Source organism: Octopus bimaculoides, chromosome 8, assembly GCF_046866305.1.
Source record: "Octopus bimaculoides isolate indiv1 chromosome 8, ASM4686630v1, whole genome shotgun sequence".
NCBI classification, from domain to species: domain Eukaryota; kingdom Metazoa; phylum Mollusca; class Cephalopoda; order Octopoda; family Octopodidae; genus Octopus; species Octopus bimaculoides.
Genome location: NC_142935.1, coordinates 61786661 through 61804160, shown reverse-complemented (window position 1 = coordinate 61804160; position 17500 = coordinate 61786661). Strand labels below are relative to the sequence as shown.

The 17500-nt window shown below is 37.4% G+C and overlaps 1 protein-coding gene across 2 annotated transcripts in view; it reads left to right on the top strand.

Moving 5' to 3' along the window:
• LOC106876126 (G protein-coupled receptor kinase 5) overlaps positions 1-17500 on the top strand; it is a 378987-nt gene that overhangs the window by 347546 nt on the left and 13941 nt on the right. The window contains exons 9-15 of one of the 2 annotated variants that reach the window (XM_089356590.1): positions 2613-2650; positions 2859-2948; positions 5943-6031; positions 7025-7144; positions 10502-10639; positions 12923-13060; positions 16605-16739. In XM_089356590.1, the coding sequence (XP_089212716.1) occupies positions 2613-2650; positions 2859-2948; positions 5943-6031; positions 7025-7144; positions 10502-10639; positions 12923-13060; positions 16605-16739 (748 nt within the window). Of the gene's footprint in view, positions 1-2612; positions 2651-2858; positions 2949-5942; positions 6032-7024; positions 7145-10501; positions 10640-12922; positions 13061-16604; positions 16959-17500 lie in introns of those variants that run through there. The other variant, XM_089356589.1, reaches the window with a different exon arrangement.

The window sequence follows — 17500 nt, the reverse complement described above, 5'->3', positions numbered from 1 at the left end:
TGATGGGAATGTGCAGAGACCCCATGCATGTGTTTTGTCTGGACATGGATGCTTCTCCACATGTGTCTTTGCATTGACACCTTTCTGCTAGCAATGATGATGCTTATGTCCCACATAAGCAAACTGCCCAGCAGTTTTATTTGGCATGCAAGGATAAATAAAATAGAGTACTTAACATGAAAACAAAGTAAGGATTAATGTCAGGCAAAGCATCTGGTCATAAAAACTGCCTCCCTCAACAATATGTTGGGAATATGGTGCTGGCAATACCAAAGATATATTCTTCAACAACAATGTAATATAGAGCAATGTGATATACCTGTTCTGCTGTCATTACTTTCTTGATAATGAAGCTTGACATTAAAATTGATGATTGGAGGTTTGTGAGTTTATTTTTTCTCTCTATGCTTCATCACTGATGCTGGATTGGGAAGTGACTACAGACCCATCCACTGTGCCAGTGGCTTTGTAGCACAAGATCAAACAGCATAACCTAAGTCCGCAGCTAAAAAGAAAAAAGAACCAATGGCAAGCTGGGAAATGGAAGGCAGGACACATGACGCAATGACTAATGCAATGATCAGGAAAAGAAATTTCAGTGAATGGTTGTATCATCAGCCAGCACCCATGGTGGAGAGGTGAGCAAGTCAGAGCCAAGGGTCAGTTTGGAAAAGGGAGAAAAAAAGAGCAATCAGTCACAGCAAAACAGGTGCAACAGGTCAGTGACACCAAGCAAGGGCACAAGCATTTTTTTTTTCCTTTTGTGTCTCAGGAAGAAGTGGTTTAGGTTTACAACCTGCACAGGTCCCCTCTGACTTGTGGAGGCACTCTATAACTTGCTGAGGTAAATAGGTTGATGGTGATCTTAAACATCTGTAAAAAAAAAAGGTGACTACTGCGCAAAAAGCATTAGTGGATGGGTGTTTAATGCCAGTGGGATGGCATTTTGGGGAAGAGGATTGGGTAGAGTGGTTGATGCAAAACCTGGTAGGGAGGAGGGGAGAAGCAGTGCGTATATAAAATAGAGGAGTATGTTTCAGTGAACAAATGCCATTGCAGTGGCAGGAGAAAGGGCACAAGGAGGAGACAGCACAGCTGTGGTAGAGGGGCTGGAGTGTGTCTATGGGTGGCTTAAATGCCAAACACTCAAGGAGATTTTTGGGGGATGTGCTCAAAGGATGTTTGTGACTGTAATAGCAGTTGCACTGTCCCAAATATGTAAGCATTACTGTAACTTGGATCTAAGCAATTAATGTGTGTGTAGCAATTACTACAGCACTGTCCCAGATGTGTGTTTTATAGCACTCTGTTGTTTATCTTGATGAGTGTTCCAAGTGATCTGATCAAGGGAACAGTCTGCTTGTGAAGTTAATGTGCATGTGGTTGATCCCTCCACAGATAAGCATACCCTTGGTGTAGTTCTCAAGGAGATTTAGCATGACACAGAATATGACAAGGCTGGCCCTTTGTATTACAGGTACTACTCATTTTTGCCACCTGAGTGGACTGAAGCAATGTGAAATAAAGTGTCTTGCTCAAGGATACAATGCACTGTGGGAAATCAAACTCACAGCCTTATGATTGTGAGCTGAAAGTCCTAACCACTAAACCACATGCCTGCTGTGTATAAGCAATACAATAATGTGGATTTAGGGTGTTTGTTCCATATGTCCCTTGGGGGTCCACATAAGTTTTTGTTGTTAAAATTTATGTGCAGTGAATTGCTTATATTTCTACAATACTCAAAATATCTTAATTTTTTTATACAATTCCTAATAATATTTAATTATAAAAATACAGTATGGTATTTATATGTATATGTGTGTGTGTATACACATCAGATGGTTGTGGAGGACTAGTAGAGTAAAATAGGAACCAAAGGGGTCCATAGGTTAAAAATGGTCAAGAATTACTGTTCTAGGGTGTTTGTATGTGTAGCAACAGCACTATCTCTAATGCCGGAAGAGTATTTCCTTGAGGGTCTCATTTGAGTATTTTCGTTGATTGTATTGTGAAAATGATATTAGAGCAAACCATACTGCAGTAATAAATACAGCAAGAGAAACTAACTTTCATATTTGCTTTTGATGCAAAATGCATTCCTGTTTATCTTGCCAACAGGAAGATAAATCCCTGTCATCTCTAGCACCAAGACCACCAGATCAAGTGATTTTGACCTTCCTTGGTCTTGTCAGTGATGGTCTATCTGGTGGTTTTGGCAGTGGAGATTGCAGGGGTTTATCTCCCTGCTAGCAATGTAAACAAGAGTGTGTTTTGCACCAAAAGCCAATATGAGAGTTTCTCTCATGCTAACTACTCTATGTTCTAACAGAGCCTCTATGTTTAAGTGGATATATTTTGTAAAAATAATCTCCCCAGTTCAGTAATGCAAACCCAGTATCCCTCTAAGCAATAACACGCTGTCTTTATTCCTCCTAAAGACAATGTATTTCCACTGTATGGTACCTTGATCCAAAAATTCACTGGGTCTGTAGAGCCCCAATGCTGTAAGGAAGCACCTCAAACCAAAACTGTAACAATATATTTTGTTAAACCATTTTCTTTCTTTCACTCATTCTCTCTCTCTTTCTCTCTTTTTAACATCTTTGCAGAGATCTGAAACCAGAGAACATTTTATTAGATGATTTTGGTAAGTATTCTGTTTAACAGTCAACATTCGTTTGGTTCCAACTTGCCAAATTTTATATTGATGTGTGTGTGTGTGTGTGTGTGTGTGTGTGTGCATGCACGTGTTCATATACAAGACATACATCTCCCTTCCTTTCACCTTGCCCTCTCTCTCTCTCTCTCTTATTTTTTTTATTTTGCTTATTTATTTCTCTGTTTTACCATCGCAGGGCATGTTCGGATATCTGACCTTGGGCTAGCTGTGGAAATTACACCTGGGCAAGGTATCCGAGGACGAGTCGGCACAGTTGGCTACATGGGTAAGTAACATTCTTATGCACCCACATACACACAAACCCACCCACATATATGCACATCCACTCACATATGAGTGAATAAAGAAATAATATAAAGTAACATTCGTCACATTTGTTTGGTGTTACATATATCAAATAACTTGTTTGACCCAACTCCACATGACTTAGTCTCATGGGCGTATAGGATGCAATCACACACCCATGAAGCTTTAAGTCACATGGAGCTGAGTCAAACTGATTGTGTGTGTGTGTGTTTTATTTTCATCTTTATTTATTTGTGTTTATAGTTGGTATTCCATGTACAAACATTTACATTTGTATATTCTCAAACATTGTTGGGGATATATTTTCTAAATGCTGTTTGACACCTTTGGAAATCGTGACACTGTCGTCAGGTACCAAAATCATGATACCCAACTGGCATCTGACAAGAGCAGTACCGAAGTTATGCTTAACATATTCTTAATGTAGCAACTTTACTCCTCTATTTGATTTCGTTTGCTTACCTAGGGTTGTATAAGTTTTCTTTTAGCTTCATTGTTCCTTGGTAGTGTGTGTGTGTCGACCATTTAGCATTTAAATTGACCATATCCGGCCGAAATATTCTACCTGCTTTATGTTCAATCCATCTGGATCCAGCCTCTCACACTTCTACAATACCATTCTAAAAATAAACAGGCGCAGGAGTGGCTGTGTGGTAAGTAGCTTGCTTACCAACCACATGGTTCCGGGTTCAGTCCCACTGCATGGCACCTTGGGCAAGTGTCTTCTACTATAGCCTCGGGCCGACCAAAGCCTTGTGAGTGGATTTGGTAGACAGAAACTAAAAGAAGCCCATCATATATATGTATATATATATGTATGTGTGTGTTTGTGTGTCTGTATTTGTCCCCCCAACATCGCTTGACAACTGATGCTGGTGTGTTTACGTCCCCCATAACTTAGCAGTTCGGCAAAAGAGACCGATAGAATAAGTACTAGGCTTCCAAAGAATAAGTCCTAGGGTTGATTTGCTTGACTAAAGGCGGTGCTCCAGCATGGCCGCAGTCAAATGATTGAAACAAGTAAAAGAGTAATCACATCATCAAAATTTTAAAGTTACACGATAATGCTTTATTAATTCAAAGCAATGTGAATAAATAAGCATTATCTTTGACAGAATAATGTGAATTTGAAAGGGTTAAAGCTAAGGGTGAATTTTATTCTTTTATTTGTTTGTCATCTGACTGCAGCCATGCTGGGGCACCACATTGAAGGGTTTTAGTCCAACAAATCATCTCCAGGACTTTTTTTTCTTTTAAGTCTAGTACTTATTCTATCAGTCACTTTTGCTGAACTGCTAACTTAGAGGTAAGTAAACACACCAACACCGGTTTTTAAGTGGTGATGGGGGACAAACACACATATATACAACAGGCTTCTTTCAGTTTCCATCTACCTAATCCACTCAAGGCTTTGGTCGACCCGAGGCTATAGAAGAAGACACTTGCCCAAGATGTCACCCAGTGAGACTGAACCCAGAACCATGTGGTTGGAAAGCAACGTTCTTACCTCACAACCACACCTGCCAAAGTTTCTTTTTGTGTTGTTTTTTATTATGCCGGGATTAGATGAAAGGGCAGTCCTTGACCCTTGACCTTTGTAGGTCCTCTGAGATGGATGAGGTCAATGTCATTAATGTTTTGTTTAAGGTGTTGCTGGTTAGCACCTGCAAGATTGACATGAGTAGGGAGATGATTCCAGAGGGACATTATTCTGAGAATGAAGGATTGGGTATAGTGGTTAGTGTAAGAAAAGAGTGATTTGGTGCCCCAAGAGGGCTAAATGGGGGAGAGAAGAATGGGATGGGAGTGCTTGAGTGGTGGAGGTATGAGGTCAGCCATCTCAGAGGAACAGAGATCATAATAGTAGTAGCAAAATGAAAAGACAGAGAGGGGAGACAACACACCTGTTGCCCAATGGCTGTGGAGTGTCAATCAACCAGGTGAGCCTTTTTCTGGATATGATTCAAGATGGCAATGTGTTTATCAGTTGCATCATTCCAGATGTGGGAATAGTACTTTATTGTGGGCATCAGTTGAGCTTTGTAAAGTATCAGTAGCTGCTGGGGAGGGAGTGAAATATGTTCTGGGTCTGAAGAGAGAGGCTCTAAAATACAATCCCAACTACGCTAAGGATGTTATTGACCTGAAGGACAATAACTCTGGATGACTGAGACAATCCATCTAGTCCATGTCAGCATGGAAAGCGAATGTAAAATGATGATGGCAGCGGCAACTACAACTGCTAATTATTGCATATTTGAGTAATTGATATCTGAAATAGCTTTGAAAATTCAGAATTTCTGCCAGTTTGTGAATTTGTAGACTCATCAATCTCAGCTTAGTATTAAAAAAATGTCTCCCTTGATATACTTCTCTTGGTGGAATTGGACGTTCATACGGCCATGATCACATGCACACACACACAAACTGAAAACAAATGCCTCGTAAATGAGCTGGTCTGTGTTTCAAGGGAGATAATTTTTCTTCTACTGACTAATACCGTATTGTAAAATTACTTCTAAATTCTTAAAATTAATTTGTCAGATTCATATACTGATAACATACTCAGTAATATGTATATTAGCTTGTGCCACTACGTCATCATCATCAGCAGCAGCTTTTTAATTTTCTCCTTCTATGCTGGTATGGGTTGGATATTTTGACAGGAACTGGCAAATCAGAAGACTGTGCCAAGCCCTACTGTCTGCTTTGGTACAGTTTCTATAGTTGGATGCCCTTCCTTCTTAACCATGTTCAATCAGAGAACAGATGACAATACCCAAAATTGTGTCTACATTTAGAAGAAAGTTCTTAAATTTGAATTTGTGTTTTTTTTTTTTTTTAAGGTTTGACAATTATTTAATCCAAGTAATATCATTTTTATTGTTTAACTACCTTTCTGTTCTTGTGATTCGTTTTGTCAGATAGGAAATCGTTTTATTTTTCTTTTCAGCCCCAGAAGTTGTAAAAAATGAAAAATACTGTTTCAGCCCAGATTGGTGGGGTCTTGGCTGCATCATATATGAAATGATTGAAGGAAAGGTAAAAAAATAAAATAAAACAGCTTATTTTGCTTTCTGTGGAAAAATTCAACATCCCTAATAAACAATATCGACACCCTTTGTTTAAATGATATAATCTAAAATGTAAAACAGAGAGTTTGGGCCCAGTGGGTGGAGGGGCTGTTGAGAGGATGTATGTTTTAATCTCTGTAATTAATATGTCTAAACTTCAAAATGGGACATTTAGGTACTGCTGTTTGGACTCTAGCAATTAGGCATGGTTGACTGGACATAGAACCTGTTTTGGTGACATTACTTTTTGGCACTAGAGGCAAAACTACATGCACAGGAATAAACACACACACACACAGTGAAAGAGAGAGAGAGAGATTATAATTCAATAATTGAATATGATTAGCATAAATATTTTTCCTCTCCTCATACACATAAAGAGAAATACGCTCATACACATAAGCAGAGAGAGAGAGAGAGAAAGGCGTTAAAATGTCTAATGTCAAATAATTCTGTTGACTCAGTGATGTCAAGTAGGCGGCACCAAAACAGCTGTGCCAAAATGTCTCATACCCTATAAATTTTGACTGAATTCCTTGTAACCCTTTAGCATTTAAACCAACAATATTTGACCCAAATATTCTACTTATTCTATGTTCAAACTGGCCAGATCCAACCTCTCACACCTACCCTGCAATGTCACTCTGAAAATATCCAATTATATCATTGGAATCTCAAAGCTAATATTATGCATAATTAATTCAAAACAACATGAATAAATAATCATCACATTTGGCAGATTAATCTGAATGCTAAAGGGATCAACACATATATTTACTATGGTCTCAGTTACCAACAAATCCTACCATGACATCATAATCTCTTTTATTAACTACACAACCACCACCATCACCATCAAACACATATTATCACCACAGTTTAACTACAGCTGGATCAGCTAATAACGCAATTACTCACTGTGCTGTGTTTTTTATTTTATATTGCTTTTTTTTTTTTTCAGTCTCCCTTTCGAGCTCGTAAAGAAAAGATCAAGCGTGAAGAAGTTGATCGACGTGTGAAGGAAGATCAAGAAACTTATTCGTCCAAGTTTAGTGAAGAATGTCGTTCAGTGTGTATGCAGGTATTGAGATAAATTCATTTAATAATTAACTATGAATATTGTATATAAGTGTGTGGTGCGCATATGACCATGACTGCCTATTCGTTTATCTGTCTACAAATAAGTCCTTTTTTAAGTGTCTCCCTATGTGTGTATGTATGTGCATTTGTAGACATGTCTTACCATGAGTTTGTCACTTGTGTGTGCTTTTGTCAATATATATAAATATACCCGGTGGCGAGCTGGCAGAATCGTTAGCGCGACGGGCAGAGTACTAAGGGGCATTTCGCCTGTGTTTACGTTTGTGGAGGCGCGATGGCCCAGTCTTCCATGAGAACATGCTTAGTAATGGCAAAATATTACCTTGCTCAGAAACAGAGTAATGTTGGTGACAGGAAGGACAACTAGCTTTAGAAAATCTACCTCAACAAATTTCATTCAAGCATGTAAAAGTGTGCATAAGAATAATAATATGCATATACATATTATAATCACACACAACTGGTAGTCCCTTGATTACAATGACTAGGGTTCCGAGGTGGTGAGCTGGCAGAAACATTAACACGCCAGGCGAAATGCTTAGTGGTATTTCGTCTGTCTTTATGTTCTGGGTTCAGATTCCGCCGGGGTCAACTTTGCTTTTCATCCTTTCGGGGTCAATAAATTAAGTTCCAGTTGCATACTGGGGTCGATCTAATCGGCTTGCCCCTTCCCCAATAATTTCAGGCCTTGTGCCTAGAGTAGAAAAGAATGACTGGGGTTCCAGTTGATCTGATCAACAGAACAGCCTGCTCATGGAATTCATGTGCAAGTGGCTGAGCACTCCACAGACACACATACTTTTAATGAAGTTCTCAGGGAGATCCAACATGACACAGAACGTGACAAGGTTGGCTCTTTGAATTACAGGTACCACTCATTTTTGCCAGCTGAATGAACTGGAGCAACGTGAAATAAAGTGTCTTGCTCAAGGACACAATGCACCACTGGGAATTGAACTTGGAACCTTACGATCGTGAGCTGAATACCCTAACCACTAAGCCACATGCCTTCACCATATATACAATATACACACATAATATACACGCATGCACACACATATCTTTGTACATATAACTGTTCCTCTTTGAGCCTTTCTGTTGGCACATATACAAGTGTGTCCAGTCATGTAAACCAACCCCACTGCAGTTAATATATATTTAATTCTAAAATTCTCTCAACCTACTCCACCCAAACAAAAAGTGCTCTTAAAAGCTAGCTTTGAGTTACAGGAAATGGAAATTTCCTTGTTCCCACAGAAATTCCTCTGATTCTGTTTCCAACATCAAAACACAAAACCAGCCATTAATAATTGCTTCTGTTATCATATCTCTTAATTTTACTTTTTCAACAATGATGGAATCGGTCTTTTTTTTTTTTTTTTTTTTTTGATAATTTCTCTTTTAATTCATTCACACTAATTTATTCCAAAACGTGGTTAGCTTAGTTTTTCTTCCAATATTTGTTTATTTATTTTTGTGGGTCTTATTCAAAATAATGTTGCTGATGGCTTTAATACCCATTATGTTGTTTAATTAATGCAATTCTGTTTGAATATTTGTCTAAATGTTAGGGCTATCTGTTGCTATGGTTTTGTTGCTTATTGAGTTTTTCTGAAGCTCTCATTGTCCATAGATTTGAGGGCTATTCAACAGAAACAGCACTGCTGTGACCAGAATATTGATCTAGAAGAAACACTATGACCACTTTCATCATTTTCATTGATTATTTTGCTAGCATTGTTGATTATTATCTGGTTTTACTCATTAGTCACAGAAAAATCACAGACTGGATCTGTCACTCTATTGATCCACTTACATGTTATGCATCTGTTAGACCTCTCATCTGTTGAATTGGAACTTGATCTCAGAAAGAGGAACTTTATCTGTTATGCCTGTTAGATCTCACATCTGTTAGACCTCTCATCTGTTGAATATTATGCCTGTTAGATCTTACATCTGTTAGATCTCACGTCTGTTAGAACTCTCATGCTACATATTACATCCATTAGATGTTTCAACTGTTTTATATATCACATCTGTTGGATGATTTCAAATGTCAGACATTACATCTGTCAGTTATCACAATTGTTATATATATATATATATCACATCTATTGGATATCTCAACTGTTTGATCTCATCTGTTGGATATTTCAGCTGTTTGTTATCTCAATTGCGTTCCTGTTCACTGCCTCACTGTTCTGAGATCAAGTTCCTCTAGGACCAATCGAGACAACTATGTCACTCTTGGAAAGCCAGTGTAGGGGGCCTTAATGTGACACTCAACCTGCTAGAAATAGCAGTCAAATATCTTTCAAGTCACATGTTAGCTTCTGTAGTGAAAGAAGAAGGATACCTTCAACAGTGTAGTCTCTGACATATATAAAAAGGGAAAGGTTGCAGCTAGATTGACTTTGGTCATAGGTCTACTCTCTTGTGGCTGACATAGCACAAAACAACCCTGAGAACACCAGCTTCTCAGACACAGGGCCAAGTCAAGAATCTTCAGTAACAATTATCTTGATCAGAATCTCTGAATCTCTTATGAAATGTGTGTAAATGTATGTATGTATGTGTGTGTGTGTGTGTGTGTGTGTATATATATATATATATATATATATATATATATATATATATTATTGTGTCTGGGGAGAGTCATTCTCTTTTAGTGCCTTATTATTTAACACACTCACCGGTAAAGTTTCCACTCATTTACTTATTTATTTTTCCTTAAATTTTTGTTGTGTCTTGCAACCTTTTCAATAGTCATTGACTCTGTCTGTTATCCAATACACAAACTCACAAAAAGAATCTTGCAAACCAAATCCAAAAATGAAATATATATATATATATATATACACACACACACACACACACACACACACACACATATACACAGTTTCTTTCCAGTTCCATCTACCAAATCCACTCACAAGGCTTTTGTTGGCCTGGGGCTATAGTAGGAAACTCTTGTGTGGCACCCTGGCCAAGTATTTTCTATTATAGCCTTAAGTTGATCAAAGCCTTGAGAGAAGATTTGGTGGATGGAAGTTGAAAGGATCACATCCTCTGTATGCGTGTATGTGTATTATTATTATTAAAACCACAAAATACCTTGTGAAATACACCTACCCAGGGTTTCCTGGCCAAAATATTAATTTATTTCACTATTTATCAAGCTGTTAAAAACATATTACTATAATGATATCTTTACTCTCTTAACAGATGAAGTGATATACTGCTTGTTGAAAATTTGACCACAAAGTGTGTGTGTTGCCTCTTATAAACAAATTCCTGCGTTATTTCACTCTAACACATTGTCTTTATCTCATTACAGCTATTAGATAAAGATCCAAATAAACGTCTCGGAAGTTCTGAAGCAGGTTATAAAGAGGTCAAAGCTCATAAATTTTTCAAAAATATCAACTTTAAACGATTAATGGCTGGATTATATCGATCACCGTTTGTCCCAGATGTAAGTACTACATCTTTTTGTTCTTTTTCCCTTTTTTTTTTTCCTTTATCACAGTATATGAATATGATATGATGGCAAGACTGGATATGTTTAGAAGCAAAACGAGACATTTAGTAACAAAGCTCATTACATATAATATGGGAAATTCAAAGCTTTATGCATTTAGTATCAAGTCTAGATATGTTTTTATCATTGAGAATGGACATGGATAGTATCGAGATTTAGTAAAGAAACTCAATAAATTTAGTAATGAGACTTGATGCATTTCATATAAAAGTTTGATGCATTTCATATTGAAACTCAATGCATTTTGTAATGAGACTCAGTGCATTTAGTAATGTGGTTTGGTATCATGTCTAAAACGTGATACTGACTGTATGCAAAGCTTAATACATTTAGTGTCAAAACAGGAAACTCAGTAAGGGTTATTAGTTACATATATTATATACATGATGGACTTTTGTTCAGTTTGTCTGCCAAACACCTCAGAAGGTGTTGCTCAATTCCTCCCTGTCCCAGACTATGGTTGAAGAGGTACTTGTCAAAGGTGCAGCAGACAACAATGTGCCTTCATAATTAAGGACTGAGTTGTCATTACTGATTACTCAATAGTTGAAATTTTCATTTGTTAAATCAAAGTCCTAAACAACATGGCAGAAGAATTACCACTTTGAGAAAACCAAGGAAATGCCATGAACTTGTACTCCCCTTTGTTGTGGACCACATGGATGGAGTAGGTCCAGTAAAATATTTGAGACATCCTCCCAGGATCAAATTTTCATTCTGCTGACACTGACTGTTATTTATTACTTGAGCCCTTTGCTCCTTATGAAGCATTTGTCCACTGTTCTTGACTCTGGGTTGTCTTTTCTGCTTTTCCCCAGTTGGATCCCAACTTTTTGGGGGGTTTTGCTGTGCCATGTCATATGTTTCCCTGAGGGAAGGCCTTCCTCTCCCAGTTTTTTTTTGTTTTGAATTCTCATCGATGCTGCTGTAACTTTACGCCTTTTCTAGGTATGGACGTTAGCTCAATGCAAAACCAATTTTAACTCTGGGAAGAGGTAGTCTGTATTAGTCTCGCCTCTGTCCTTTGACCTGTCTAACACTGGGAGGCTCTACCTGAAGCTTGTGTGTCACGAGTATAGCTCCCAGGATCATTGAAACATACAAGCCACTATACTGCAACAAAGACTGGACGTTGGGGTGGCAATACTGACAATGGTGAATGTTAAATCTTAGGACCTCTTGCGACTAGTTTTAGCAATCATGTCTCTCTCTCTCTCTCTCTCTCTCTCTCTCTCTCTCTCTCTCTCTCTCTGTCTCTCTCTCTCTCTCTCTCTCTCTCTCTCTCTCTCTCTCTCTCTCTCTCTGTTGCACTGCTTTCACAGATTCCCATGACTCTCTGTCACCATCCAATTCTATCAGTTGAGAGCTTGAGTCATAATGATTCTTTCATTAACTGATTATGCAATCATAGGTGCTATCCCTATGGATATATTGCAGTTAATCTCTTGATAGAGCTTGGTGATCTTGACCATTGAACTAAGATTCCATTGGCTCAGTTGAGCTCTTTCGTTACTTCTTTACCACCTGCCATGCTGCAGTCCCATGACTGCAGCATGGCAGGTGGTTGAACAGGTGCTGTGCACTGCCAAAGGGTAACCTGTAACTATGCAGGGTATAGTTGTCACTCTGTGAGGTATTATCAAAATACCCACACACCCAAGCAATTGTGTAAGATTTTGAAATTGCTTGGTGGTAGTCAAGAAGGGGGTCCACACACAAACACTTCTACAGGATTTTGTGACTTAAGAAGTTTGCTTTGCAACTGTGTGATTTCAGGGTCAGTCCTGTGTGGCACCTTGGGCAAGTATCTTCTGCTGTAACCCCAAACTGATCAATGACCATGTGGGTGAATTTGATTGGCAGAAACTGAAAGAAGCCCATGTGTGTGTATGTTTCCTTGTCTTGACATAGTGCACTAATTGTAAGGAAATGTCACAATCACACAAATGACACTATTTATTTGCAGTCTTCCATGCTAACTTGCCTAGCTGGCCATTTTGGCTGTTAACATTCAATGAACTTAGATAAAATATCTCCAAAAATATTACTTTAAAATTTACTTTATGCAAGTCACTCGCAGACTTACTACAGTTGCAAACCGCTCACCACAGACCACAGTTGACCATTCACCCAGAAGTTATCTGTAGCAATAATAAACCACCAGTATTTTTCCATGTGTTGTGAATATACATGAATTCATTGTTTCTTTCATTGTAGCCACGAGCGGTTTACTGTAAAGACGTTTTGGACATAGAACAATTCTCCACTGTAAAGGGTGTTAACCTCGATCCGAGTGATGATACATTCTATAGCAAATTCAACACGGGCAGTGTTTCAATACCCTGGCAAAATGAAGTGAGTCACCTTAAAATTGCAAACTTCTTTTTGTTTGTTTCTTTTGTTTTTCATTGTTTCTAAATAATTGATTTTGATATTTATGAACATCTACTATAGCAAACTGGTTTGCATTTTATAAGATATGTATAGATTGGATTGGAATTTGAGTTTACAGGTATCATCATGGTCATTTACTTAAGTCACCGAGGTGGTCAGTTTATAGTTACTCAACCAGGTAAAAATAATGAAATCTCCCTCAAATCACACTGCTGTCGCAATATTTTCCAACTGGAGTCTCCTGAAACCCTTGTGTTCCATGGAAGGTTCTTAAGAGTTCCATGAGAAATAGTGACAAATAGCATGATTATTTGGTACAAATCTGTTTTTTAATAAATTTTGTGTTAATTCTATATTCGTAGTTTTATTATATGCTTGTGAAATATTTCCAAAAGTAGAGAAAGCTTGGCATCAGTAAGTAATAAGGAGATCCAACCAGAAAAACGAGCTCTTAATTGAGAATTTTAAGAGGATTTAGTCTACAAAGAAATTTCTGAAACTGATTTTCTGGCACCTGATGGATTTAGCACTGGTAGACTTTTCCAAAACAATCTTTATATCCTGCTTATTGTGAATGTATTATTAGAATACTGCAATATTCCACCTGTTGCTAATATTTGTCTTTCAAAGGCAGTTTTACGATTTGCTTAATCTCTTTTGGAATTTAATTTTATGAAAGAGGAAGAGAAAGATTAATAAAAATACATCTTTTACCTTTTACTTGTTTCAGTCATTAGACTGTGACCATGCTAGGGCACTACCTTGGAGAATTCTTTTTTGTTTCCTTAAGCCTGGTACTTGTCCTATTGGTCTCTTTCGTCGAATGGCTAAGTAACAGGGACATAAACACACAATGGGCTTCTTTAGACTTCTTTCAGTTTCTGTCTGCCAAATCCATTCACAAGTGGATAATACTTGCTCAAGTGCTATGCAGTGGAGCTGAACCCAGAACAGTGTGGTTGGGAAGCAAGCTTCTTACCACACAGCCATGCCTGTGGAGGTTTTCTGAGACATGGAGTGTTCTTATTGTTGCTGTTATTATTCAAATCCTGCAGGGATCAGCTTTGTGTTTCATCTCTCAGGTGTCAGTAAAATAAAATACTACTCAAATACTGAATCAACTAACCCCTTCCTCACCCTGCAAAATTGCTAGCCGTGTTCCTGTTTTAAAGAGCAATTATTATCAGCCATGCCTTTACTGATACATGAAGGACAGACATATTCAACCACTGCTATCTTCTGTCCACTACTGCCTCCCCATCCTCTTCCTGTCCTTAGTCATCTCCTCCATCAGAAACCCCACAGCCTTGCTGGTCAGTGTTAAGAATTTTGCCCTAGATCTTCCCCAACTGCAGTACTGCTTGCTGGTCATTTGTTGGTCATCAGCTTTATGACAGTGCAGTTGTTGCACTTATCATAGATAACATGATGCTTTAGCTGGAATCTGACAACTTTCTCTGTCTGTCTGTGACCTTCAGTATAAATAAAGAAATATTCAACTGTGTTGCATTATTTTTGTTAACATTGAATTAATTTCTGTTTAATTTGTATTCATAATGTCTTTTCTTCCCTAACCCTAATGTTATGTTTGTGTGTATGTGTTTGTATGTATATATATATATATATATATATATATATATATATATATATATATATATATAATATCATCATGATCATCATTTAACATCTGCCTTCCATGCTGGCAGGGATTGGCTGGTTTGACAGGAGCTGGCCAGACAGAAGAGTGCAGCTGCCTTTTATATATATATATATATATATATATATATATATATATATATATTTTAATAATTTTCCCAGAGGATGTAGCAACCGTTACCAATATAGCATAAGAACTTACCTTAGGAGATCATTAATTAGATTCCTTAAGGGTCGTTCTCACAGTTTATATTTATATCATAAGGTTTTTAAACTTTTAAATTTTCATATTCAAAAGAGACAGAGACTTCAAATTCGATATATCGATTTATTCACCACTCTATGTTAACATTTCTGTTATAATAACATTTCTGTTATAATAACAAAGACGAAAGCTAACGATGTCCTAAAGACCTAATAATAGTTATGTATGTGTTTTTTCGTGTTTTGTTCGAAAGGTAATCACTCCTGAAGAAGTGCCAAACGTCTAAATCCAATGGACCAGTCACTGGATAAGTTTGGCACAGAAATGTTAACATAGAGTGGTGAATAAATCGATATATCGAATTTGAAGTCTCTGTCTCTTTTGAATATGAAAATTTAAAAGTTTAAAAACCTTATGATATATATATATATATATATATATATATATATATATATAATGTCTTACAGTTATATATAATGTCTTACAGTTAAGCTGGTTCCTATGTATTTCCCTGAAGAAAAGATTACATCCTAATCAACATCACCTATTCCTATAGAAGGTATAATTTGTAATCTTCGAAACATAAGTTGGAAATAAAAGAATTCATTTAACATATGCATTTTACTCCATTTACTAAATTTATATATTTACTCAAGTACCCAAAATAACAAGGAGTTTCTACCTCATAAACAGGAGTTACACCATAGTCATTTTGTGATCTTTGCTACCCTGGTATCTATTAACCAATTTATTTTGTCCGAGTTAACTATTAACTTAGAGAAAATAAATACATATAATGATATATATATATATATATATATATATTTATTTATTTTGTTTTGGGATTTGGTTTGCAAGATTCTTTATGTGAGTTTGTGTGTTGAAGCATATTCTGTTGTGTCTGGGGAGAGTCATTCTCTTTTAGTGCCTTATAATTTAACACACTCACCGGTAAAATTTCCACTCCCTTCTTTATTTTTCTAAAATTTTCGTTGCATCTTGCAACCTTTTCAATAGTTGTTGACTCTCTCCCCAGACACAACAGTATATATATATATATATATATATATATATATATATATATATATATATATATATATATATATATATATATATATATATATATATCCCTTCAGGTAGATGGCCCTGCTTGATCTGTAGAAAAGGCGTAGGCAGAAACTCTATAAGATGCACCAAGTGCAAGCTTTGGACACATAAGAGGTGCAGCAATATCAAAGGAAGGTTAACTAAGAAGTTAGTTTTTGTATGTAACCTGTTCAGGAGCTATAAACACTGTGAATGTGCAGAAAACAACTTCTGCCACATTCCAGGGAGAAAAACTAGACGTAGTTGATAGCTTCCGCTATCTAGGTGACCAAGTTAGTAGTGGGGGAGGGTGCGCTGAAAGTGTAGCTGCTAGAATAGGAATAGCCTGGGCAAAGTTCAGAGAGCTCTTACCTCTGCTGATAACAAGGGGCCTCTCACTCAGAGTAAAAGGCAGACTGTATGACGCATGTGTACGAACAGCCATATATGATATTGTACACTTTGATTAATACGTATATATATGAAAGAGGGATCAATAAGATTTTATATAAAAATACATAAATTGGTGTAATTTTTTTTTTTTTTTTTTTTTTGCAGATGATTGAGACAGAATGTTTTAAAGAATTGAATGTGTTCGGTGAAAACTTTACCCCCTCACCGGACCTACTGGAGGACCAGCCACCTCCGCCTCCCAGACCTGGCTTACTAGATCGAATCTTGCGTCGTAGGCGGGTAAGTAGCAGTTGTACTGACTTCTTCAAGATCTGTTCCAGTCATAGCGGTGAAACCTCCACCGATGTCTGACCGCTGCACCACCGCACGTTCGATAATCGGATGCCACTTATACAGACGCTCTGAAGAACGATGGTCACAACGTTGCTTATATCCTCGGTGCTCTATTCTTTCTCACACACACACACACACACTTTCTTTTCTCTCTCACACATGTACACTTTCTTTCTCTCTCACACTTATACTCTCTTCTGTCTGTCTATCATTCTGTCACTCTCTCTCTCTCTCTCACACACACACACAAACTATCTCTCCTTCTGCCTCTCTTTTACATACACACACACACACATGCTCTCTCTTTCTCTTTCATTTTCTCTCTCACATGCAACCACTCTTACTCACACACTCTCTCTCTCTCACTTTTACATACACTCTTTTTCTCCAACCTCTCTCTTTTACACAAATCACTTCTCTTTCATTTCTTCCTCTCTCTCTTGCACATACACTGTCTCTCTCTCTCTCTCTCTCTCTCTCTCTCACACACACACACATTCCTTTTCATGCACTCCTCTTACTCATACATACTCTCCCTCAAAGACACACACTCCCTCCCTCTCTCACACACATCACTCCCTCTCTTATACTTTAACTTTATTTTTTGTTTAGTTTTTTTTTTTTTTTTTTTTTGTCTCCTATATGTTAATCAAAGCAATCCAACATTACAACCCAAGCATTTATTTAATGGAACCAACCATCCACAC